General features: G+C 41.5%; 1 protein-coding gene across 1 annotated transcript in view; it reads right to left on the reverse strand.

Moving 5' to 3' along the window:
• Nucleotides 1-24,824, reverse strand: part of cul3b (cullin 3b) — a 114,017-nt gene extending 89,193 nt beyond the window's left edge. Inside the window, exon 1 of the mRNA XM_034168187.1 lies at nucleotides 24,564-24,824. Coding sequence (XP_034024078.1) covers nucleotides 24,564-24,626 — 63 coding nt within the window. The 5' untranslated portion in view covers nucleotides 24,627-24,824. The remainder of the gene's footprint in view (nucleotides 1-24,563) is intronic.
• Nucleotides 24,825-25,640: the final 816 nt, after the last annotated feature.

A 25,640-nucleotide genomic window follows, 5' to 3' on the forward strand; every position in this document is an offset into this window, starting at 1 on the left:
CCAGCACGTTTATGTGTTGGAGTCTCTCCTGAGGACTCCAGACACCCCTCACCATCCTGTGATTCCACACGGCTCCCCCAACCTTTGAGTGATGCATCTGTAACAACCACCTCTCGGCGAGAAGGGACGGAGCCTAGAGGGAGACCCTTGCAGATGAAGTCCATGTTCCCCCAGGGAATGAGGTGCAGAAGGCACTGTTGGAGAGTCGTACAAGCCTGTGCTGATGCAACTTTGAGTTGAGGCCTAGGTTGTTGATCCAAATCTGTAGGGGACGTAAGAACAGAAGTACCAAAGGTACCACTAGCGACATTGCAGTCAATTTGCCCATCAACCGGAGCAGCAAACCAAAAGGCAGCGTCACAACTGTTGAATGTGTGAGACAAGAGGAATTACATTGTCCACTCTCTGCGGGGATGGCGATGCAGTCATAGACAGGGAGTTGATGGCAATGCTGATGAAGGTCGTTTGTTGACTGGGAACAAGAGAACTCTTTGCAAAGTTCACTGTGAGTCCTAAATGAGAGACATGGTTCAGTAGAAGAGCTGTGTCGTTGTGCGCCTGCTCCTGAGTCGGAGCGCAGACAAGCCAATCGTCTAAGTAGGGTAGGATTCTTAATCCAAGAGCTTGCAGTGGGGCTAGTGCTGCAGCCATACATCTGGTAAATGTATGAGGAGCGAGAGAGAGGCCGAAAGGAAGCACCCTGAACTGGTATGTCTGACCTTCGAAAGCAAAGCGGAGAAACTGCCTGTGACAAGGCGCCACTGGCCCATGAAAATAGGCGTCTTTTAAGTCAACACTTGTGAACCAGTCTCCTGGTGTGATAGTTTGAAGGATGTCTACTGTGCGGAGCATGTGAAACTGCAGCACTTTGATATAATGATTCAGACGTCAGAGATCGAGGATAGGACGAAAGCCGCATTCCTTCTTTGGAACAAGGAAGTAAATTGAATAGAACCCCCTGAGCTGGTCTGAACTGTGAACTGGCTCTATGGCCCCCTTCTCCAGGAGTTCCAAAATCTCCCGTTGTAGGGCGGCAGACTGCACTGAGTCGGAAAGAACAGTCATCCTCATCCCACTGAACTTTGGAGGACGACATCTGAACTGAATTCTGTAAACTTCGAACAAGGTTGAAATGACCCATGGGTCTTGAACTTGAGCCTCCCAGTGGCTGAGTTGATTTTGTGAAAAATGGCTGGGGGCCAAACGTTGGCAGTCAGACCCGACCACCTCTGCCTCACATCCCTGAGGACCTCTGGGTGTGATTACTGGAAGTTCTGTGAAACCGTTCAGTTCTCGGGGGTCTGCCCGTAGGATCCCGAAAGGCAGGCCGCTGGCAGAGGTGGCCCTCAACTGCAAAAGCATGTGCAGCTCTGGGAGTCGGCGGAAGCCTGGATGTAGAGTGAAAAGCTGTAGCACGACTGACTGGCAGAGGTCTGCAAGACCGGTGTAGGTCAACAAACTGTTGCCGAGATTTATTAGCCTCAACAGCACGCTCCAAAGTTTGTTGGGCCGCAGGTCCAAATACTTGTCCTGGAAGAACCAGCAGCGAACGGAGTGTGCCTTTGCAGGATTCGGACAGGGGGGACTGCGCAAGCCACACCTGACGTCTAGTGATGGTAAGAGTCGACATCAGTCTGCCAAGCTCTCTGGACATATAAGCAAAGGCTTGGAGTGAGGCATCACTAAGACTTTGTGTAGTATCATCAACCTCTGTCTCCCTCAAAGACTTTGAGAGGGTTAGGGCTAAATGGGACAGTGAGTTGCCTAGGCGACTGATGCGAGCAGCTATGTCATAGCTTTTGGTGAGGAGGTCATAAGTGGCACTACACTGAGGTCGTGGGCAGCGGGCATCCGGCCGAGCAGCATCAGCTGGAGCCACAACCAGGTTTGCAATAATGCTGTCAACGGCGGGCATACGGTTCAGACCATACTGTGCCAAATCACACATAGAGCTAAGGGCTCTGCAGTCCTGCGACAGATGGGTCAATGATTTGGGGTCTGCCCAACATCGGTGGAGCTCGTCGATATATGGTTGTGAAACTGGAACGTTGAACTCAGGCTTCTGAGTGACTTTGAAAAAGGCACTTGAAGCGGTGGTTTCCGCAAGGGGACTGTCGACCCCAAGCCTGGATAAAGCCAACTGAACAGCTTGCTTGACAAAGGATAGTCCAGGTCCGGTTTGCGGCAGGGACTCTGCCTCAGAGGTGTGAGAGCCCACTAATGAATGGCTTGGAGAAAGACCCCTCTCATCCTCATCCTCCACAGTTTATATCACTTGTCATGTACAAGGAATCAGTCGCAGCAATAGACACGACATCTTCCTCCTGCTGAGTAACTACATTGGTCTGATCAGCCTCATTAGGGACAACAGGAACTGTCACTGCATCCCTAGGCTGTAGATTCAGAAGCAAGGACTTAATCTGAGCAAACTCAGAAGTCAACGTTTCGACCTTTTCAGCCAAAGCATGGTCATGAGTAACCTTCTTAGCAGAAGGGGCTCCTGCATGTGGGCATTTACGGCGCTTTGGTTCCTTCCTGGGGCTGGAGGCCAAAGTCGCACTAGATATTCCACTTTACAATGCCGCAAGTCTAGCAGATCTCTCTGCCAGTGGCATGCTGGCACAATTAAGGCAGGCATCTCCAGTTAGGACTTCCCTCAGGTGTCCGATCCCAAGACAAGAGGGGCAAAACATATGTCCATCAACTGGGCTCAAGGCAGCCAAACAGGTACTACAGCCATGCAACAAAGGCCCTGTCAACATTGTGGACTGCGTGCAGATGGCTAACGCAAGCCCTGGCAGTTACAAATGGAAAGACAAAGCGTGACTCACACGCAGTGTAAATAGTAACGCGAGGCACGGAGCGTGAAGCACTCACAGCCGCAGACTCGACACGAGGCACGGAGCGTGAAGCACTCACAGCCGCAGACTCGACACGAGGCACGGAGCGTGAAGCACTCACAGCCGCAGACTCGACACGAGGCACGGAGTGTGAAGCACTCCAGCCGCAGACTCGACACGAGGCACGGAGCGTGAAACACTCACAGCCACAGTAATAACACGATGCACACAGCCGAAATACTCACAGCCCAAGTGCTAAGTCACTTAGAGCAACGACGACAACACTAGCTGCTAGCGGAGCTGTTAAACTTAGCAAATGGCGGCAGTGCAGACGAAGTACTTCAAGGAGTGGAAAACACTCACGGCAAGCCCAACACAGTACACTATACTGGTTCTGATACACACACTACCACGTAGTTAACAGGGTTAGTGACACAACTAAAGAAATAGCCAGCTTTCATCGAAACAACACAGCTAATGTGCACAGAGGAAAATACCCAGCAGGGCAGCGGCAAAGGCGCGCACACGGTGGTTAGGAAGGTGTACTCACGACAGGCGGCAGTCAAAGAATACAAAAAATGGTGAAGCCATGTCTCGCAGCCTCTGGAGGCAGTGCACGTAGCTCCAACCGAAGGTGGGTTGCGAGGCTACAAGCGAGAGCGGCAATCACAGCTAAATGCGTTCTCAACCTCTAAGAATGCTAGAATGTAGAAAAGAAGCGAGCGCTGGGTGCATCTGGTATATAAAGACAACCAGTGACGTCACCCAGGTCACATCCAATGGCGTGACTTTGTTGGTATATATTCTCGACCTCTGTGCTGCGCACATGTAGTTATCCAGGTGCTAAAGCACTGCCCTCTGGCGGTCAGGAGGAATGAAATAGAACACTGAGTATTTAACAAATGACATGAAATTTAACAAAATAATGAAATATGAAGTGTGCATCATATTTAAATTAAATGTGCTCATGTTGTGGCTCTTACAATAGATTCAAAAAAATATTACAAATCTTCCATACGTCCAGCCTGGAACGTAGCATTCCATAAAGATAAACTTTATTGATCTCACAGAGGAGAAATTCACATGTTACGTCAGCTCTTAAAAAACACACAAGATGGGTGCAAGTAGAGGAAAATGTTCATCAAATGGCGTTTGCAAGGATAAACAATAATAATAATACTTGTAACAGTACGAGACATAAGAAATGAGGTAGAAATAGAATATGTATGTATGTATATATACACACACACACGAGGTCTGTTAGAAAAGTATGGTCAGATACTTTTCTAATAGACCTCGTATGTACGAGGTTTATTAGAAAAGAAACCAACAGTTTTATTTTTTAAAAAACCATATGGATTTGAATCACGTGTGATTACATCAGCCAAGCTTGAACCCTCGTGGGCATGCAAGAGTTTTTTCACGCCTGTCGGTGACGTCATTCGCCTGTGAGCACGCCTTGTGGAAGGAGTGGTCCACCCCCCTCGTCGGAATTCCTTTGTCTGAGAAGTTGATGAGAGACTGGCGCTGTGCTTGATCAAAATTTTTTCAGAAACTGTGAGGCACATCCGAGTGGACGCCATTCGAGAAATTCAGCTGGTTTTCTGTGAAAATTTTAACGGCTGATGAGAGATTTTGGATTGTTTCTATCGCTGTAAGGACTTCCCACGGAGCGGGACGTCGCGCAGCACTCCGAGGCGACGTCATCATCCTGTTTCAAGCTGAAAACCTCCAAATTTAAGCCTCTGTTGACCCAGGACATCGCGAGAAAACAGAGAACTTTCAGAAGAGGTCAGAATCAGCAGTTTATCTGGACATTCCACTGTTAAAGGAGATTTTTTTTTAATGAAAGACGTGCGGACGGATTGGCGCCCGCCACAGGAAAAACACCTCTGTTGGAAGCTTTAAGGACAAGTTGGAACATGCCCTGCTGTTAAACAATTTCTCAGATACTCACTCAACTGAAAGCCACCAAAAGTCGCCTGGTTTTTACAAATGGTTATCAACACGGAGGTGGTTTTCCTGTGCCGCCGCACCACGCCGGCTGTGTCCCGACGCGCGGACCCGTCCGCACGTATTTCATTAAAAAAATCTCCTTTAACAGTGGAATGTCCGGATAAACTGCTGATCTCGACCTCTTCTGAAAGTTCTCTCTCTTACGACGTCCTGGGTCTACAGAGGCTTAAATTTGGATGTTTTCAGCTTGAAACAGGATGAGGACGTCACCTCGGAGCGCTGCGCGACGTCCCGCTCCATGGGAAATCCTTACAGCGATAGAAACAATCCAAAATCTCTCATCAGCCGTTAAAATTTTCACCGAAAACCAGCTTAATTTGTCGAATGGTGTCCACTCGGATGTGCCTCACAGTTTCTGAAAAAATTTTGATCAAGCACAGCGCCAGTCTCTCAGCAACTTCTCAGACAATGAAAATCCGACAAGGGGGCTGGACCACTCCTTCCACAAGGCGTGCTCACAGGCGAATGACGTCACAAACAGGCGTGAAAAAACTCACGCATGTGCACGAGGGTTCAAGCTTGGCTGATGTAATCACACGTGATTCAAATCCATATAGTTTTGAAAAAAATAAAACTGTCGGTTTCTTTTCTAATAAACCTCGTACATACAAGGTCTATTAGAAAAGTATCCGACCTTATTATTTTTTTCAAAAACCATATGGCTTTGAATCACGTGTGACTGCATCAGACAAGCTTGAACCCTTGTGCGCATGCGTGAGTTTTTCCACGCCTGTCGGTTGCGTCATTCACCTGTGAGTAGGCTTTGAGTGAGGAGTGGTCCACCCCCTCGGCGGATTTTCATTATCAGGAAATGGCGGAATGATTTGGGCTTTTTTCCAATCAGAATTTTTTCAGAAACTGTTAGAGACTGGCAGCTGGAAACCATTCGAAAAATTTATCTGGCTTTCGGAGAAAATTTTACGGGCTTCACAGAGAATAAGGACTGTTACTACAGGTTTAAGGACAGGTTTAAGGACAGGTTTAAGGACAGGTTTAAGGACGCTCGGCGCGCCATGCTCCGTGCCGCCATCGAGAGCCACAAACCACCGGATCATTTCTAAACGGATGGCTCTGTGGAGCCGGGACCGTCGTGTGCACTTTCTCTGGTTATCACAAGAGCTGGACATCAACCATTTTCCGGCAGATTTCACTTTTAACAAGAGATTTTGTCATGGAAAGCCGAGCGGAGGCTTCGCACGTCACGACCGATTTGCTGATGGAGCGAGACAAAGGAACACCTCCGTTTTGGTCTCACAGGATGGCTTTGAAATGGCGTTCAGACAGCTGTGAGAAGACACCGTGATGAAGCCTCACAGGACATGCACATCCACAATTTCTCGGATAATCACTCGATGGAAAAACCACCGACAGCTGTCTGAACGCCATCTCAAAGCCGTCCTGTGAGACCAAAACGGAGGTGGTTTTGTCTCGCTCCAGTAGCGAATCCATCGTGACGCGCGAAGCCTCCGCTCGGCTTTCCATGACAAAATCTCTTGTTAAAAGTGAAATCTGCCGGAAAATGGTTGATGTCCAACTCTTGTGATAACCAGAGAAATTGCACACGATGGTCACGGATCCATACAGTCATCCGTTTAGAAATGAAATGGTCGCTCAGCCTGTCGATGGCGGCTTTGGAGCGCGGCACACCACCAGTCGCTCTGGGCCGTCCTTAAAGCGACAGTAACACTCCGTAATCTCTTTGAAGCCCATAAAATTTTCACCAAAAACCATATGAATTTCTCGAATGGTCTCCACTTTGATGTCCCTCACAGTTTCTGAAAAATTTTGATCAAGCAAAGCAGCAGTCTCTGAGCCATTCCTAAACAATGAAAAAAACGACGAGAGGGGTGGACCACTCCTCACAGGCGAATGATGCAACCGACAGGCGTGAAAAAACTCACGCATGCGCACGAAGGTTCAAGCTTGGCTGACGCAATCACACGTGATTCAAATCCATATGGTTTTTGAAAAAAATAATAAGGTCGGATACTTTTCTAATAGACCTTGTGTATATATATATATAAAAAATAAATTATTAACCGAACAAGTGAGGTTCCTTTATTATTATTTATTCCTTATTCAATATTATTACAGCTATCTGATTTCTAACCATTATCTGATTATTATGGTCATGTAAACATGCCCAGGGAGTGGTTATTGCTGATATGTTTGGATTACATCAAAATTTCATAGGGGTGCCGGAAAAAAAAAAAAAACAATCGATTCACGTTAAAATTACGAAATGTTTTCTTGCTTACTCGCTGCGTGTACTGTTTGTCAGGCAACAGCTTCCGTAGTACAGCGTCCCCGCGAGGGGAGGGTCCAGCGTGCTTCAAACATTTGTGAGCTGCAGCTTAGCATGGTGGACGAAGAGCAAATTCAGCCAGCACCATCTTTGCTGAAGGCAAATGTTTGGGCGCATTTTGGATTTTATTATTTGCTGCATAAGAAGGAGCTTGACATGACTTGTGCAGTGTGCAAAATCTGCAAAATGAAAGTCAAGTACTTTGGAAACACTTCAACTCCGCAAGCCCACATGCTACGTTATGACCCGGAGCTAAAAGGAGCGGAGCAGCGGTCTCTGACGACTACTGACCAGCGCTTCGCTAAACTGCCAGCCAACTCTGAACAAGCAAAGCAGATAAGTAAATTTACATCTTTAGAATCACTTGATTAACCTTGTAAATGTCCATTTTCTTAAACATAAACTTTTAAGTAATATAACTATTTCTCAGAGCTCTTTCAATCGTAAATCGATTCTGAATCGAATCGTCACCCCAAGAATCGGAATCAAATTGAATCGTGAGTTGTGGTAAGATTCACATCCCTAAAATTTCATATTCGAAAATATTATCTGCGTCAAAGGGCCACACAGTACTGGAATATAATGAGCCTTCTCGTGAAAATGATGCATTAAAGGTGCCACCGCATGCCCCAAAATACACTCTCAGAAATATTTAACCCGAACGTTTAAGATTTATGTAATTTTATTACATGACAAATTCCCATTTACTTTTTTTTTTTTTTTTAGATCATTTTAATACAAACCTACCAAATAAACCTTACATGGTGCATATTCATTAGTGTAATAAATCCTATTCATTTGAAATGCATAATCCTCAGCTTTACGTATTACTAAAATATAATTACTCTAAATCAATAATAATGACAGTATTTTTTTTAAAATACATAAAATATATTGTTTGAATTGCATAATAATTATGTTACCTATACAAGATAAATGGCATAGGCAACATATTTATTATGCAATTCAAACCATAATAAACAAAAAGTTTAAAAAGTTCCACTAATAGCTAACCGCTAATTATCTAAGATAATGTTTTCATTATCGGATTAGCTTTTCAGATAACTTTGAAAACTTTGAAAACCATCATCGGACCAATTATCTTCCGATAGGTTTTGGTCTGATAATTTTGAGTCCGCTAACATTTTTGCAGACGCAGCTTTTTGTAGTAGATGCGCAGTTCTATCCTCTACAGAGAAGAGCTAGTTCTAGAAGAAACTGCTCTATTCTCTGCAGGCAAAGGAAAACTGGTCATAGAAAAGAAAAAAGCTAATTTCTTTTGACCCCATAGCGATACGCTGGCAATATCACCAAAGTCATCCAGAGGCATACAGTTTTAACTTAGGGTTAAAATTTTAACCAAACTAATTTCGGACAAGTTATTTAAATGAATGTCACGTCTGAAGATTTATAAAGTGAAAATATCAGATATATGTTTTAGTTTTAAAGTATTGGACTAATTTTAAAGGTTTTAGTGTGGACATGGTGTGTGAGCAGTGTATTCTGGGTAAAAGTTCACGACAGGAGAAATGCATTTGAGACGTTCAGATCAGGCTCCACACGGACAACAGCATTATTTCGGGTCAGTCACAATCAAGGTGTCTTAAGGTGTGTCACCTTAAGACAAAAATCAAAGTAAGTATTTTTCTTTGAATTGAGACCCATTATGAAGACCAATGTCTAGTGCAATATACAACCCCTGGCAAAAATTATGGAATCACCTCGCCTCAGAGGATGTTCATTCAGTTGTTTAATTTTGTAGAAAAAAGGAGATCACAGACATGACACAAAACTAAAGTCATTTCAAATGGCAACTTTCTGGCTTTAAGAAACACTATAAGAAATCAAGAAAAAAAATTGTGGCAGTCAGTAACAGTTACTTTTTTAGACCAAGCAGAGGGAAAAAAATATGGACTCACTCAATTCTGAAGAACAAATTATGGAATCACCCTGTAAATTTTTATCCACAAAACTAACACCTGCATCAAATCAGATCTGCTCATTAGTCTGAATCTAAAAAGGAGTGATCACACCTAGGAGAGCTGTTGCACCAAGTGGACTGACATGAATCATGGCTCCAACACGAGAGATGTCAATTGAAACAAAGGAGAGGATTATCAAACTCTTAAAGAGGGTAAATCATCACGCAATGTTGCAAAAGATGTTGGTTGTTCACAGTCAGCTGTGTCTAAACTCTGGACCAAATACAAACAACATGGGAAGGTTGTTAAAGGCAAACATACTGGTAGACCAAGGAAGACATCAAAGCGTCAAGACAGAAAACTTAAAGCAATATGTCTCAAAAATCGAAAATGCACAACAAAACAAATGAGGAAAGAATGGGAGGAAACTGGAGTCAACGTCTGTGACCAAATTGTAAGAAACCGCGTAAAGGAAATGGGATTTACATACAGAAAAGCTAAACAAAAGCCATCATTAACACCTAAACAGAAAAAAACAAGGTTACAATGGGCTAAGGAAAAGCAATCGTGGATTGTGGATGACTGGATGAAAGTCATATTCAGTGATGAATCTCGAATCTGCATTGGGCAAGGTGATGATGCTGGAACTTTTGTTTGCTGCTGTTCCAATGAGATTTGTAAAGATGACTGCCTGAAGAGAACATGTAAATTTCCACAGTCATTGATGATATGGGGCTGCATGTCAGGTAAAGGCACTGGGGAGATGGCTGTCATTACATCATCAATAAATGCACAAGTTTACGTTGATATTTTGGACACTTTTCTTATCCCATCAATTGAAAGGATGTTTGGGGATGATGAAATCATTTTTCAAGATGATAATGCATCTTGCCATAGAGCAAAAACTGTGAAAACATTCCTTGCAAAAAGACACATAGGGTCAATGTCATGGCCTGCAAATAGTCCGGACCTTAATCCAATTGAAAATCTTTGGTGGAAGTTGAAGAAAATGGTCCATGACAAGGCTCCAACCTGCAAAGCTGATCTGGCAACAGCAATCAGACAAAGTTGGAGCCAGATTGAGAAGAGTTAAGTCCATGCCTCAGAGACTGCAAGCTGTTATAAAAGCCAGAGGTGGTGCAACAAAATACTAGTGATGTGTTGGAGCGTTCTTTTGTTTTTCATGATTCCATAATTTTTTCCTCAGAATTGAGTGATTCCATATTTTTTTCCCCTCTGCTTGGTCTAAAATAGTAACCGTTAATGACTGCCACAATTTTTTTTCCTGATTTCTTATAGTGTTTCTTAAAGCCAGAAAGTTGCCATTTGAAATGACTTTAGTTTTGTGTCATGTCTGTGATCTGCTTTTTTTCTACAAAATTAAACAACTGAATGAACATCCTCCGAGGCCGGTGATTCCATAATTTTTGCCAGGGGTTGTAATCCAAAATTTTATTCATGTATCTCTAGCCAATTTTTTTTGGTGACAATATTAAGACGAAGAGGCAAAGTCACATTTTGACCATCACAGACTCTACAATAGAAAGGATATCCTTAATACAAGAGTCATTTATTTTACTATTTACTTCAAAAAAAAATTGGTATATGTTTTGGTTATAAGGCTTAAACTGTATTCTTCAATATAGATAGAGCACTTCATCATGGACATTCCCGAGATGATACAAATAAGTCCATGAGCACGTGTTTAATACTCTCATTAATGTGCATAATTCATTAAAAAATTTCCAGAGCAAAAGTTTCTTATTAAAAAATAATCAGTCTATCAACATTTATATGACCTGCAATCAGTGATTTATTGACCCTATGCCAAGGGCTTGCATGATTTTTCAAGTCATATTTCTAAGATTTGTCTGGTTGTTGCCGATTCGAAGATACATTGTAATTTAATTCGAAAACATCACGGACTCTACAATATACATAAAGAATACTAAAGCAAGCAATATCACTTTATTATATGTTTTTTATTGTTAAAACTTGTATTAACATTTCTGTGACACGTGAAGTACCCCAAGACGAACATGAGAGTACTTCTTCATCAAGCCCCTGATCGCTCTTTCTCTGCTCAATGGTCCGACCTCTGATACAGCATGACGATTGGCCTTTGTCAATATTGTACCACACTGGTTGAGAATGGTGGACGTACGTGGTGAATCAATTAATGTTTGTATGATCTTTGCTTTCTTTTCAGGCGTTGCTGGCATTGCACTATGGACCTATGGTAGAGATTTAGACTCCACCGACCAATCGCGGTAATGTTTGTTGATGACGTCATTGTATCTTCCTCAGTGACTCTGAACGACTGGAAAAGGCTGTAGTCAGTGCTTTGGTCACAGGCTCCATCTCTACCTCAGATTAAAACTTGTCCTGGTGTAAAATTATAAGCCATTTTAACCCTCTGGAGTCGCCTAATTGAATACAGTCATGTAAAAGTCACATGAAGGAATTAAGCAATTGTCCCATTAAATTCACCAGACTCAGTCTCTGTTTCAATGTGTTTTAAAAGTGCACACTTCAAGCTTTATACAAGTTTTTAAATTATATTAATAGGTCTACTATAACCTAAATTCTGATTAGAATTTATGCAATGTTTTTTGTGAATTTTATGGTCATATATTTATACATATATATTTGGTGCACATATTTGCAGAAAGCCGCAGTAAACAGTCTCACATTTCCTCATTCAACTGCGCTGAGCACTCCGTCTCACCCAGGAGAGCAGAAGAGAAAAAAAAAAAAAAAAAAAAAAAAACACGCCTTCTGCTCTATCATTGGTGGAACCCCATGACATAAGCCAGTCAGGATCATCAACCCATGTGGTGGTGTGTCTGAGGTCTTTCTGGACAAAACGCTACCAAGCAGACAAACTAACACTGCTTCCTGCTGGACAGAAGCAGGAATAGCAAAATGAGATTATTCCAATGCACAAAAATACAAGTCAGAGAATCAGGTGCTCAAAATTAATTATATATGTTTTTGTTGTTTTTATTTGTTTATTTTAATGAATTTAGCTTTGCAAAGGGACTGTATGACTAGAGATGGGTATTGATCAGATTTTAACGATATCGATGCCATTGTCGATTCTGCTTATCAATCCGATTCCTTATCGATTCCTTTATGGATACCTCTTGTGAATTTTCTGTGTACTAAAAGTAGGCTTTACAGGTTTTCTATGTCAACAACATTTTAAATTGGTCACTGGATCCTTGATCTCTGGACATCAATAAAATCTGTAATTTTTGTCAAAAGCATTTCCTTTCAGGCATTTTGGCATGAATGTCTCCCCATACTTCTGAGCTGAGCTCAGCCGGCTGCTGCACATCAGTGCAGGACGTCTCATTTTGAGAGGAAAAAACATTTTGATAGATTGCAGTTTGTTTGTATTAAAACATTTGGAAAGAGGTGTCATTTGATTTAAATGGCATTTCGCTTTGAATTTATTAATTCCGTCTGGACTCTATCGTTCTGACTTGACTCGGCACAGAGCCGCGCAGCGTTTGGAGCTGTGTGAACAGAACAGAGGACGATTCTTGTTTCTTTCTCACAACAAGACAGGAGACCCAGTTAGTGACTTTAATCCTCACAAAAGTGACTCACGATTGACATATTCATGGATGAAAATGGTGGAAAAAAAAAAAAAAAAAAAAAAACGAACCCAAATTACCTCCCAACACCACACGCACGAAAATGTTTGAATTCTAGAAGCCCTGAAATTCAATCTGGGACTATACCAGACAATAAACTGCAGTGAGTGCAGCATCCATTTTGGTGAGAAAAAAATCCAACTTTCCTTATTCAAATTCATTCCAGTAGTATTCTGCTCTTACTAGGATGCAGCAGTTTTCTAGCTTGGCAGATACAGTGAGGAAAATAAGTATTTGAACACCCTGCGATTTTGCAAGTTCTCCCACTTAGAAATCATGGAGGGGTCTGAAATTTTCATCTTAGGTGCATGTCCACTGTGAGAGACATAATCTAAAAAAAAAAATAAAAATCTGGAAATCACAATGTATGATTTTTTAATAATGTATTTGTATGTTACTGCTGCAAATAAGTATTTGAACACCTACCAACCAGCAAGAATTCTGGCTCACACAGATCTGTTAATTTTTCTTTAAGAAGCCCTCTTATTCTGCACTCTTTACCTGTATTAATTGCACCTGTTTGAACTTGTTACCTGTATAACAGAATTTGGTGCTACGCCCTGTCTGTAATCAATGTAGAGAAATAATCATTTTCCTGACAAATGCCCACAAAAACAACGGCCACTCTGACGGACCGATAAGGGAATCGTTAAGCAAAAAGGTTATTGATGTTGGTGGATCGAATAATTTCTTAACGATACCCAAAAGGAACCAGTTTTCGATACCATCCCTATGTATGACCCATTCAGAAACACTTCCATTGTAACTTTTACACTTACGTTTATATCGTGATATATACCGTTACAGTGAAGGGATTCAATATATATAGTGACATGAATTTTAAGTCATATTACCCAGCCCAAGGCTGTGCTCACGTTCAGGTGCAGCCTGACTGACTGAGGATTAGGGCAGTCACAATTATTACAATATTCGCCAATCGCAATTATTTTTCATATTTGCGAATACTGTTCATAATCGCGATTACCGTGAATTATTTATTTTATCAACAAAGTTGCATAAACAACTCAGAAGACTTCATCGTGCAGCAGCAGCTGCACGCTGCCTCACTCACTCCGTTTCCCTCTCGTCTTGGTCGGATGGTTAGCGAGGTTCGGATAACAACATGGAGCGTGAGGAGGTTCTGGTTCCAAAGCCACGCACCGCTGTGAATGCATTTCGGTTTTGTAGGACTGGCTCGACTAGTCACGACTACGTAGATGACAGAAATCGTTAACTAATTTAGTAGTCGACAAGTCGTTTATTTAAGTCTTTGATTTTTCTCTCAATTCATAGTTTTAAGCAGCGAGCCGTCCTGCCATCGTTTGGACGTTCAAATTTTGAATAAGAGAGCCGATTAAAACAGCAGCCGTCTTGTTCAAAACCTTTTAAAATGCGCAGTTTACCGAAGGAGCTGTGTGTGTGTGTGTGTGTGTGTGTGTGTGTGTGTGTGTGTGTGTGTGTGTGTGTGTGTGTGTGTATGCGCGTGGAGTCAACTCGCTGCAGACTGAGGGAGCGAGATTCCTGAACGGAGGCACGAGACGTTATGTTCTGCTGTGAAGCATCACGTGAGACAGCGAGCGCGGAGCAGAGAGAGATGATTTTAACCCAAGTGAACATATATATAAAAAAACCAAACCAAACCGTGGAGCTGTCTTTACTCTCTGTACTTTCTCTACCGGTGCAGTTCTGACGGCACCGTCCTGTTCACACCATGTGCGCGTCGTATACTGAATTTATGAGATCATGAGATGAAATAAACGGTCATATATCCTTAAAAAATCCTTAAGAAATGAGAATATAGAAATGAACTGCGCAAAAATTACAGAAAAGCTGTGCAGTGATGTTCAGAGGCACAGATCACAAAAAGCTGAACTTTAATAACTGTTATTTTCCAAAGGTATGTATTTGTTTAATCTTGAACTTAATGTAGTGTTCAAGCACAAAACGTGACTGATGAGAAAAAAGGATGACTTCATCACACTAAAATGAACTGGAGTCAGAATAAAAATACAAGCTGCTGATTCCTGTTATTTTTCAAAGTTATTAAGCTGTAGCTATATGTTTTAATTATTTCAAAGTGAGTTGCCTCTTATTGTATTCTGATTTATTTATACAAAAAAAAATGTGAGGAGTCAAATCAGCCTGCATTGTTCTGTTAAGTTTATATCAGTTTTCCTGCACATGTCCAGGTATTTTTTCCTTCTTTATAAGAGTTTGGTGTTTGCGTTTGCTCCACAAAGTTTTAAAACAATAAAATGTTCATACTTTTCTTTATAGTAGTTCTGTAATTTCAGAAATGCAACAGAAACAACCACAAATCAGAAAAAGTTGGGACTATATGTAAAATGAAGACAAAAATAAAAATGTTGCACTATTCCCGGTTTCTCCACTAAAACGTTCTTCCAGAGTTGTGTAATCATACCGCGATAGTAGAATATAAAGAAGGGAAAAAAGAAAAAAATAGACAATAATAATAATAATAATCAAAATTATTTGCCTGACAATTAATCGTCTCCAGAAATTCCTAATCATGATAGCCCTACTGAGGATTACACCGACTGCCTGCACTTACAGTGTCAGGGGAGTGCTGAGCTCCTGACACAGGGAAAGCAGGGCTGAAACGATAAGTCGAGTAACTCGAATAATTCGATTCGAAAAATTTTCTAGGCAAATTCTGTGCCTTAAAGCTCCATTTAACATTGTCGTACATATGCCAGGCCTGTGTGTGGCGCTGTAACATCTCCAGAAAAAAAACAGAAGAAGACTAGAGCAATTCAGCACCAAAAGCTACAGCTTTCCAGCACGACACACAGAGTAAAGTCTTAAGAGAAAGAGAGCCCACATTGATCATCTGAAATAGACTCACTGCGCATTTAAAGTGAAGCAGTGCGTTTGTCTATTTTTATAAAACACACCGTTTGCTCCACTAGCTGCTCTGCGCTCTACGTCGGGAGTGGTTATTTGCCAGGCAGCTGGCTGCTGTCTCTCTCTGCCCAGTGTGAGGTACTCAACACTCCCCTCACACCGGGCGAGTCACAGCTCCGTCCCTGGCCACACAAACAGTCTCTGAAAGAAGATTCTCTTAGCAGAAGTCCACACTTTCTTCTGTGTTTTGCTCAGACTCGCACTCAGTGTTTCGCTATTTTGGGCAATACACATGGCTTCACAAACAAGGTTTAAAAAAAAAAAAGAAAAAAACTGACTGCGAGGCTTGCATGTTCAACCTCCAGCTGAAATGCATCTGCTGAATCGCAGAGAAAGAGGGATAAAAAATAAATTTAAAAAACAAAATGCGCAAGGACCCAGTCCACCAACATAAAAAAAAAAAAAAAAAAAAAAAAAAACTAAAAATGGTTAAATTGTACAAGTTGGGGGGGGGGGGGGGGGGGCAGAAAGCCACATCCCATCGCCATTTCAGCAAAATGTCAAGGCTTTGGCACAACAACAATATGCCATTGGTTAGGGAGAGTCCTGGACTATTGATGTTTAAAAAAGCAAAAGTACTTTTTAACCGATTACTCGATTAATCGCCAGAATAAATCGATAGAATACTCTATTACTAAAATAATCGATAGCTGCAGCCCTACAGGAAAGATCCAAAACTTATAAAGCTGTGAAAAAATAAATAATTACCCAGGAAAACAGAAAGGGAGACACTAAATTTGTTATTATTATTATTATCTTATTTTTTATTTTCATTTTTTATCTTGGTGGACCATTTTCATTGTGCACAGAATGCTGATGAGTGGAATGGCTGTAGTAAACGCTGCCGTGAATGAATGAAGTGCTGCAGGGGTCGAAATTCATTTTTTAACCTACTTGCACTGGTGCTAGTAACAAAAAAATTACTTGCACCAGAAAAAAGTTATTTGCACAACCAAAACTTAGTCTTATATCAACCTTAAACTCCTCCTCTGATGTGTCAGACTCTTCCTCTCTGGGGAGAGTTTGAGGGGAGAGCAGCAGCAGCGGCAGACATTTTTTTTCCACATGCACGGGTGAACGCATCATCCATGAAGATTATTTTATTTATTAACTACACAGATGTATAATAAAACAAATGGTGACTAGTTTATAACACAATTATGACAGAGTTTGAGGGGAGAGAGAGCGAGGAACCGCAGCGGCAACCAGTAGGACTGTCATGATTAGGAATTTCTGGAGACGATTAATTGTCAGGCAAATAATTGCGATTGACGATTATATTGTCTATTTTTTTTTTGTCTTTTTTCCCATCTTTATATTCTACTATCGTAGTATAATTACACAACTCTGGAAGAACATTTGGCTTCTCTGAGTGGAGAAACTGAGAATAGTGCAATAGTGTATCATTTTACATATAGTCCCAAATGTTGTCTGATTTGTGGCTGTTTTTGTTGCATTTCTGAAATTACAGAACTGCTATAAAGAAAAGTGTGAACATTTTATTGTGTTTTAAAACTTTGTGGAGCAAATGCAAACACCAAACTCTTATAAAGAAGGAAAAAATACCTGGACATGTGCAGGAAAACTGAATAACTGTATAAGTAAGTCAGAATACAATAAGAAGCAACTCACTTTGAAATGAATAAAACATATAGCGCTAACTTAATAACTTTGAAAAATAACAAATCAGCAGCTTGTATTTTTATTCTGGCTCCAGTTAATTTTAATGTGATAAAGTCATCCTTTTTTCTCCTCATCAGTCACGTTTTGTGCTTGAACACTACATTAAGCTCAAGATTAAACAAATACATACCTTTGGAAAATAACAGCTAAAGTTCTGCGTTTTGTGATCTGTGCCTCTGAACATCACTGCACAGCTTTTCCACATCACATTTTATTTTTATCACGTGTATGCGTAATTTTTGCTCAGTTCATTTATAGAGTCTCATTTTTAAAGGATTTTTTAAGGATATTTGACCATTTATTTCATCTTATTATCTCATAAATTCAGTATACAACACGCACATGGTGTGAACAGGATGGCAGCGTCAGAACCGCACCGGTAGAGAAAGTGGAAAGTAGAAAGACAAGTGAAGACAGCTCCACTGTCTCACGTGCGCTGATGGTTCTTAGCAGAATGTATGTCTCGTGCCTCCGGAATCTCCCTCCCTCGCTCGCAGTCTGCAGCCAGTTGACTCCGCATGCACATACACACACGCACGCATGCACACAGCTCCTTCGGTAAACTGCGCGTTTTAAACGGCTTTGAACAAGACGGCCACTGTTTTAATCGAACGTCCAAATGACTCCCAGAATTGGGAACGTCTCATGGGGATGTTGTGAACCCAGGGACGGTGCCGCTGGTGACGACTGTCAGCTTTCCACAACAAATAGAGCACAGCAACTCACTCCGTGTGTGAGAGTCATAAAACGCAGGGAAAACGAAGACAACACACTGGAAATTGTTTTTTTCCTTATTTATTCCTTTATTGGTTCATTCTACTCGTGCTTATAGTTGATAAAACTTGGATAAAGTTACTTGCACCAGTGCTAGTGCTAATGAAGTGCACCGCTCGAATAATATGTGCACAAACTAGCAAATGCACGTACTAATTTGACCCCTGTGCTGTCTCTTTAAATGTTTAACGCGCTGCTGATTGCTGATCAGGTCCGCTGATCAGACCCGATCAGGTCATCACAGACCTGAATAATGAAACGCTGTGACCATTTAAACTTTTAAAGCGCCAATCGACCGTGATCAGGTGTGATCTGAATGAAGTGCTGATCTGTCGGTGTGGTGATCGGCGCTTCAAATGTTTAAACAGCACATTAATCAGGCGTGAGCACACCTGATTGATCAGGTTGTCTGATGATCACACTGACAGCGACAAAGTTTTAAAGAGTTACAGCGCATTAATCAGATGTGATCGCCCTGATCGATCAATCAGATCATGATCACGCCAACAGCGCTTTAAAAGTTTAAATCATCACAGCACTTCTGTGTGTTCAGAGTGCGACACCGGCATGAGAAACGCACCTGCAGCAGAAAACCACTGAGGGAGTTGCTTTAAAGGAGACCTGCGTTGAAAAAAATGCAGTCAGATTTTTTGAACAAAAAATGACTTACATTTACACATGAGATCCTTCTGAATGTAGTAAAGTAAATCTGCAAGCCCAGATCTGTCATCCAACTGAGAAATCTTCATTTGAAAATGACAAATTTACAGCTAACATTTAGCCCTCCACAAATTGTCCCTCTCATCATGGACGCTGCCGAGACGTCACGGACAAGACCCTCTCCCAGCATGCATTGTGCCAATTGTAATTTGTGGATTTACGTCAGTTTGCATCTGCACCTTTTTCTTGTCTTATACGGAAGGATCTACTTTTTTAAAACTTCATATTGTCTTGCGGCACGTTTGGTGCGTACACATTTCTTTTATTTGTGCTTGAAAATTATTTTGGGGGACTTTTTCATATGCCCGTTTGATTGAGTGGTGTCTCAATGAAAATCTACCGTCTTTCGCCTCCGGTACCATCGCGGGATATGGAGGCGAAACCCGCAAAGAATCCCAGTCATTAAAAATATATAAACCTCTCTCAGCGTCCATGGAGCTCTTGGGCTCCGATTGCCGAGACGTGCGGTGCTGTGGATTTTGCCGCAAGAAGTCTGTCCTTGCAGCAACAGGTGTACCGGCCGCTTCGCATTAAAACAGCGAGCGTAATCTCAGAACTTGTGCCAAGTGTGCTGCAGCTCCATTCAGTAGACAGAGAGGTGATGCCGGTGTTGTCCGCTGAATCTAGCACAACACCGGCTGCAAAGCAGACACGGGCGGTGTGAGTGGCCCACGTCGGCGGTTAACGAGCTCGTTAACAAGCCCGCAGACTTAATAAGCGCAGCGGAGGCAGAGAGCGGGAGAGGAAGAATAGCGTCCGCTGTCGATGTCGTTGCTGATCTGAGCACACAGATCTGTATCTCACATTCATTGCAGCTTACTTTTGGATGTTGAAACCAGGACGTGTATAAGTAACATTATTAACAGATAAAATCAATTTCAATGCGGGATCGGACTGAAGGCAGGAGCGCGTCGTCTTGTCCCTGACATCATGGAAATGATACGGCTGTACAAACTGTTTTCACAGAGGGCTAAATTTTAGCTGCAAATTTGCCATTTTTAAATGAAGATTTCTCCGCTGAATTACAAATTTAGGCTTACAGATTTACTTTACTGCATTCACAAGGGTCTTATAAATACATATCAGCTATTTCTTTCTGAAATCTGACCACATTTATTTCAATGCAGGTCTACTTTAAAACACTACATTTCCAGCCATAAATTAAAGTATTTTCAGACTTCAATTTCAAAAATCAGGCGCTTTATGTAGATTCATGTCCATCTGTGATGGTGAATTGGACTGAAATGAACAGGTCAGACTTTATATTTTTTCCGTGTGTGAATGAAACAGTTCACCGCGGCTTTCAGCCAAACAGTGGGCAGCATTAATGGACGGATTTAGACTTATGAGCAAATTCCAAAAACGTGTGCCAACAACCACATAACTTACCTACAACTTATGTCCCACACATGCAGGACGTATGGATCACACACTGGCATGTACGGCTGAAACAATTAGTCGAGTTACTCCGATAAATTCGATTAAAAAAATTGTTTGAGACAAAGTCTGTGCCTCGCAGCTTTGCTTAACGTTGTAGTACATATGCCAAGCCTGTGTGTGGCGCTGTAATGTCCACAGAAAAACAAACAAAAGAAGATTAGAGCATGCATGAGCCGTGTAAGCGCTAATCAAAATTAGCACAATTGCTACAGCTTTCCAACGCGACACAAAGATTGAAATAAAGGCTTTTAGGAGAAAAACGGTCCACGCTGATCATCTGAAATAGCTTACTGCGCATTTAAAGCGAAGCGGTGTGTTTGTTTTTTTTTTAAACACTGTTTCGTCCACTGCCTGCTCTCCGCTCTACTTGGGGAGCGGCTATTCGCGCAGCGGCCGGTGGCTGCCTCTCTCTGCCCAGTGTGAGCAGCTCAGTACTGCCCTCACTGGTCCGTCCCCGGTCACACTGACAAATAGTGTCTGGAAGAAGTCCACTCTTCCTTCTGTGTTTTGCTCAGACTTGCACTGAGTGTTTCGCTTTTTAATTTTCACATTTTTTGGGCAACACACAATGCTTCACAAACACAGTAACGCAAATAAAATAGTAAAAAAAAAAAAACAATGACTGCGAGGCTTGCGTGTTCAACCTCCAGCTGAAATGCATTGACTGAATTGCAGAGAAAGAGGGATTAAAAAAAAGAAAAAATCACACAGGGCCCCAGTCCACCAACATTAAAAAAAAAAAAAAAAAAAAAATTTAAAATGGTTACATTTTAGCAGTTGGGGAAAACAAAAAACAGAAAGCCACATCCCATCGCCATTTCAACAAAATGTTAAGACTTTGGCCCGACTTTAGCTGAGCTCCTGACACCAGGAAAGATCCCAAACTTGTAAAGATGTGAAAAAAATAACTGATTACCCAGGAAAACAGAAACTAGGATACTCTAAATTTGACAATCTCCGTGACGATGCAGCAACATTGTGCCATTGCTTAGGGAGAGCCCTGGAGCGTTGATGTTGTTAAAAACACAAAAGTACTTTTTATCCAATTACTCGATTAATCACCACAGAATACTTGATTACTAAAATAATCGATAGCTGTAGCCCTACTGGCATGTGTTGGAGCTCAGCGTATTAGGACGTATATCAGTGAGCTTCAGCGTGTTTCAATGTACTCTTAACTTATAAAAAAATTTACTTAACTTTTTAGTACGACTGGCATACGCTGGTTAAATCATGAAGGTGACAGGGCCTTTAGCAACTGTTGACAAAACCCATTCAAGCAATACCTAACTTTTTAGCTATTCAAGAATAAAAAGGGAATATATTTTAAATGTATGAACTAACAGTAAGCGAGGTCAAGTAGTTCTGAACAGTACTTAGCATCACCTGATACTAACTAGGAATGGGACCGATCTGATCCCGGATCGGTATCGGGTTCCGATACAGACGTAATTCATATATCGGAAAATACTGATCCAACATTTTCCGATACTGGAGAAGAGCCACTGTGAATCCTCTCAACTGTTGTTTGCTGTCTGCTTGTTTACTGCCGAGAGGGAGGGGGGAGGTTTATGAAACCAGGCAGTTTGACAGCGCGCTCTTCCGCAGTGTTCTAGCTGCAGGTAGAGGCAAATTTCTGCCCGGCTCTCAGCTTCAAAGTGTCTGGTCGTCGAGCATGGATTTTCCAAACAAATTAACTAAATTGTTGCTGAAAATGTGTGCTAAAAAGTTAGCCACTTCACTGTCCCAAGGTTGTAAAACGCCAGCTCAGCGTGCAGCCGAGGAGGAGAAGGCGAACAGAGATTCTGTCCGCTGAAAGGGAAAAAGTCTCCATTAAAATCCGCGTTGATGATGATATTTTACAGTTGAAAGGCTTTGTGTTTACCAAAAGTTCCAAGTTTGCACAGCAGTTAAACAGCAAGAGAGGAAGAAAAAGAGAGAGAGATAGAGGGAGAGAGAAAGCAAGTGAGAGAGAGAGAGAGAGAGCGAACGAGAGATAGACAGAGAGGGAGACAGGCAGAGAAACAGACAGAGAGAGAGACAAGCAGGGGGAGAAAGAGAGAGAGAGAAAGAGATGTCTTTTCTCTTTAGGTCTATAAAAATAAGGCTACAAAAGTCTATAAAAAAAATAAAAGCACTTAATTCTTTCACCAAAACATCAAATCTCGGCTTTCATCTTAGATGCACCTTCTGGCAAACTGTCGTTCAACTTTCAGGTCTCCTTTTTAAGAAAATCCTCATATAAATTCAACAACAGTAACAACAATAATAATAATAATATTAAAGCAAACAGAGCTCTGGTATCGCATCGGAAAAGTATCGGTATCAGCAGATATCCAAATTCAGGTATCGGGATCAGATCGGAAGTGAAAAATTGTGGATCTGTGCATCCCTAATACTAACATAATGAGAAACCTCTGATGAAGTTTCACCAACTTCTTCAGCATATTGCAGGTGGCTTAGTGGTTAGCACTGATGCCTCACAGCCAAAAGGTTGTGGAATTGTTTCTTGCCCTTTCATTGGGTAGTTTGCATGTTCTCCCTGTGTCTGTGTGGGTTTACTCCAGGCACTCCGGTTTCCTCCCACAAGCAAAAACATAAAAGATCTGGTTGTTTCTCTGACCCTGACCAAGGCAGCATCACTACATTTGGAGTTGGCCCCCATGCACTGGACTGTGGCTGCCCACTGCTCCTAGTGATTGGATTGTGTCTAACTGTAATTAGGATGGGTTAAATGCACAAGACAAATTTCAGTGCATGTGCGCACAGTGACAATAAAGGTCCTTCTTCATATTAAACATCTTCCAAATAGGTAGAGACAAACTAACAAAGGGAAATAATGAAGTGTGTTCTTAGGCAACAGATAAGCCGCAACATATGCTTTATTTTTTGGGAATGTCAGTAGAGCAGAATGTCTGTTGACCAGAGCTAAAACAATTAGCGAAGTGGTTACAGTTACGGTAGCTGTAACGCTAAATCTTGGGGTTATTCTTATGACAGCCACCGTAATTGATGTTCTGTGACTCAGTGTATGTTGCTAGCTCCTTGTTAGTATAGTGGTAAATATCCCCACGTCATGCGAGAGAGAGGGGTTCAATTCTCTGACAGAAAACTCTTTTGTAAATTCCTTTCATATCAACCAACATTACTTCTTTGAGTTAGTCTTTGGGTTCATGTATCTCTGTAAGATTTGGGTTATTTGGGCAATTAAGGTTAGGGTCAGAATATCATGTCACCACCATAATATCCTACCACCGCATAGTTACAGTTACTGTAACGATACCCACGACCAACAACTAAATGCTTGTATGATCTAGAGAAAAACAAGCTGCCATCTGGATTACCAGTTAGTTGTTAATGCAAACCATTTATCAGGGGTGGGGATAAAAATCTGACTGGTTACAAATTATCAATGTGAGGATTTGCTTATTTCCTTTGCTTTTTTAATTACTGTAAATTCTGGACGTCTGAGTTTTTGACAAAAACAAGAACTTTGTATTTTTTATATTTTTCTTACATCATCTTACAGATGAAGCATCTATATCAAACATTAAAATACATATTACTGGATAACAAGTCATAGTCGGACTGGGCAATATTCAACATCCCCTGCGCACTGGGAGCAGATGATGTTAAAATATGTTTTTACTCACTGTTACAGTTCAAGAACTGAAATCCATTGCTGGCAGTATTTAAATAAGTATGTCCTTAATGTATACTCCCATACAGCCAGTTAGCAATAGATAATTAATTGAAGGAAGTAGTAGGTCAGTCCATCTCAATGAGGTCTTTCAATGACTTGTAGACAAAAGAAGTGGAGAAAGCAGAGAAATCTCAATGTTAATGCTGAAACAATGACCTAAAATAAGCTTAGCTTCTACAAATACTGTCGTTGTTATTGCTACCTATGATAGCCGGCTTGTTTAATGCAGTTCAGTGCACATATCATCACGCCTACAACTACAATCCTTTGGCCAAAACAAGCCAAAATAACAAATGTCACGACCCACAGCTGATGATAACACTGGCTAATCCAATTTGTTAGCTAAGGGAGTTTGTCAGAAGAACGCTTAAAACAACAAAACAGACATCCTACAACTGGCACTATCGCCAGTTAAAATTAGCAATTATATAGATAATGGAGGGACAGAAGGATATTTCATGGTATGGTATGGTATGCCGCTTAGCTGGTTAGCAATTAGCCAGCAGGCCCGACCGCGGTACTCGCGTCACCGTGTGTCCGCCAGGCAGAGCACCTTCCGCGGTGTACACTTACAGGAAAGGCCCGTATCCTCATTTTGGTGTCCTTCTTGGTGCCGCCTTTGCTGAGATTGGACATGGTTACGTCGTCCGAGGGCTCCGTATTCACATGAAAATGTTCTTTAACGAGGGACAGTGTGGACTACTGGTATGTGGAGCAGTCGACGAGTTTTCACTCGATCTCGTAGTTTATTGTTGACAGCAAACTACCAAATCCGACAGTTGTTCATTCAGCAATGGCGGACTACCTGCTGCAGTTCTCATTGCGCAGAGCTCACGCACCTCAAATCACGCGAGAAAACAATAATTAGGAACATTTGCCTCAACTTCAGCGGCACCTGCACCTTAAAGGGCTATAAAGTATTTCTCTTAATAATAATAATAATAAAAACGGTTTGTGTCGTTGTTTTTAAAGGTGTGTTATTTTGCCAAATAGTTTAAAAAATTGTATCTTAACATTTAACATGGCTTGTGATTTGTGTGAAAAATACTCAGAGTCCTACAATTTTGTATCTTGTGTCTGGACCACAGTCTGGACTCATGCTGCTTGTGAGACACGCCCACTGAACCAACCTATGGAACAAAAACCAAATCCCAGTGTACCCCCTGATGCCTGAATATAGTCAGACTTAAAGTGTAAGTCTGAAAATTTCCAACTTGGGTTATATTTTTAGATGTTTTGGAAGTCATCTTTTCACTTGGGACAAAAGCAAAATAAATCAGTTAAATTTTGATTTCGAACAGGCAAAAAATGTCATGACACAATTCTCATATCATGGAAAGGGTGCCTGCTGAGGGAAATGTGTGCATCCTCATCTTACTAAATATAAACAAACTGTTTAAGATGAACAACTGTTAGCTGCTTATCTTAGCGTGCAGTCCATTAGGTGGCACTGAAAAAGTGGTACTAAAAAGTCTTGGGCTAAGTCATAGCCTGAGACTCAAAAGACCAGTGGTTTAAATTTAGCATCAGACTAAAAAATAACTATGAGCTGTGACTGGAGGGTTTTGGACCAAAAAAAAAAGTCCCAGAAGATAGTTGCCTACCAAGTATTAAATTAAATTAAATAAGAAATAGAAAATTGCAGATGGT

The sequence above is a fragment of the Thalassophryne amazonica genome, chromosome 4 (assembly GCF_902500255.1).
Source record: "Thalassophryne amazonica chromosome 4, fThaAma1.1, whole genome shotgun sequence".
Lineage (NCBI taxonomy): Eukaryota > Metazoa > Chordata > Actinopteri > Batrachoidiformes > Batrachoididae > Thalassophryne > Thalassophryne amazonica.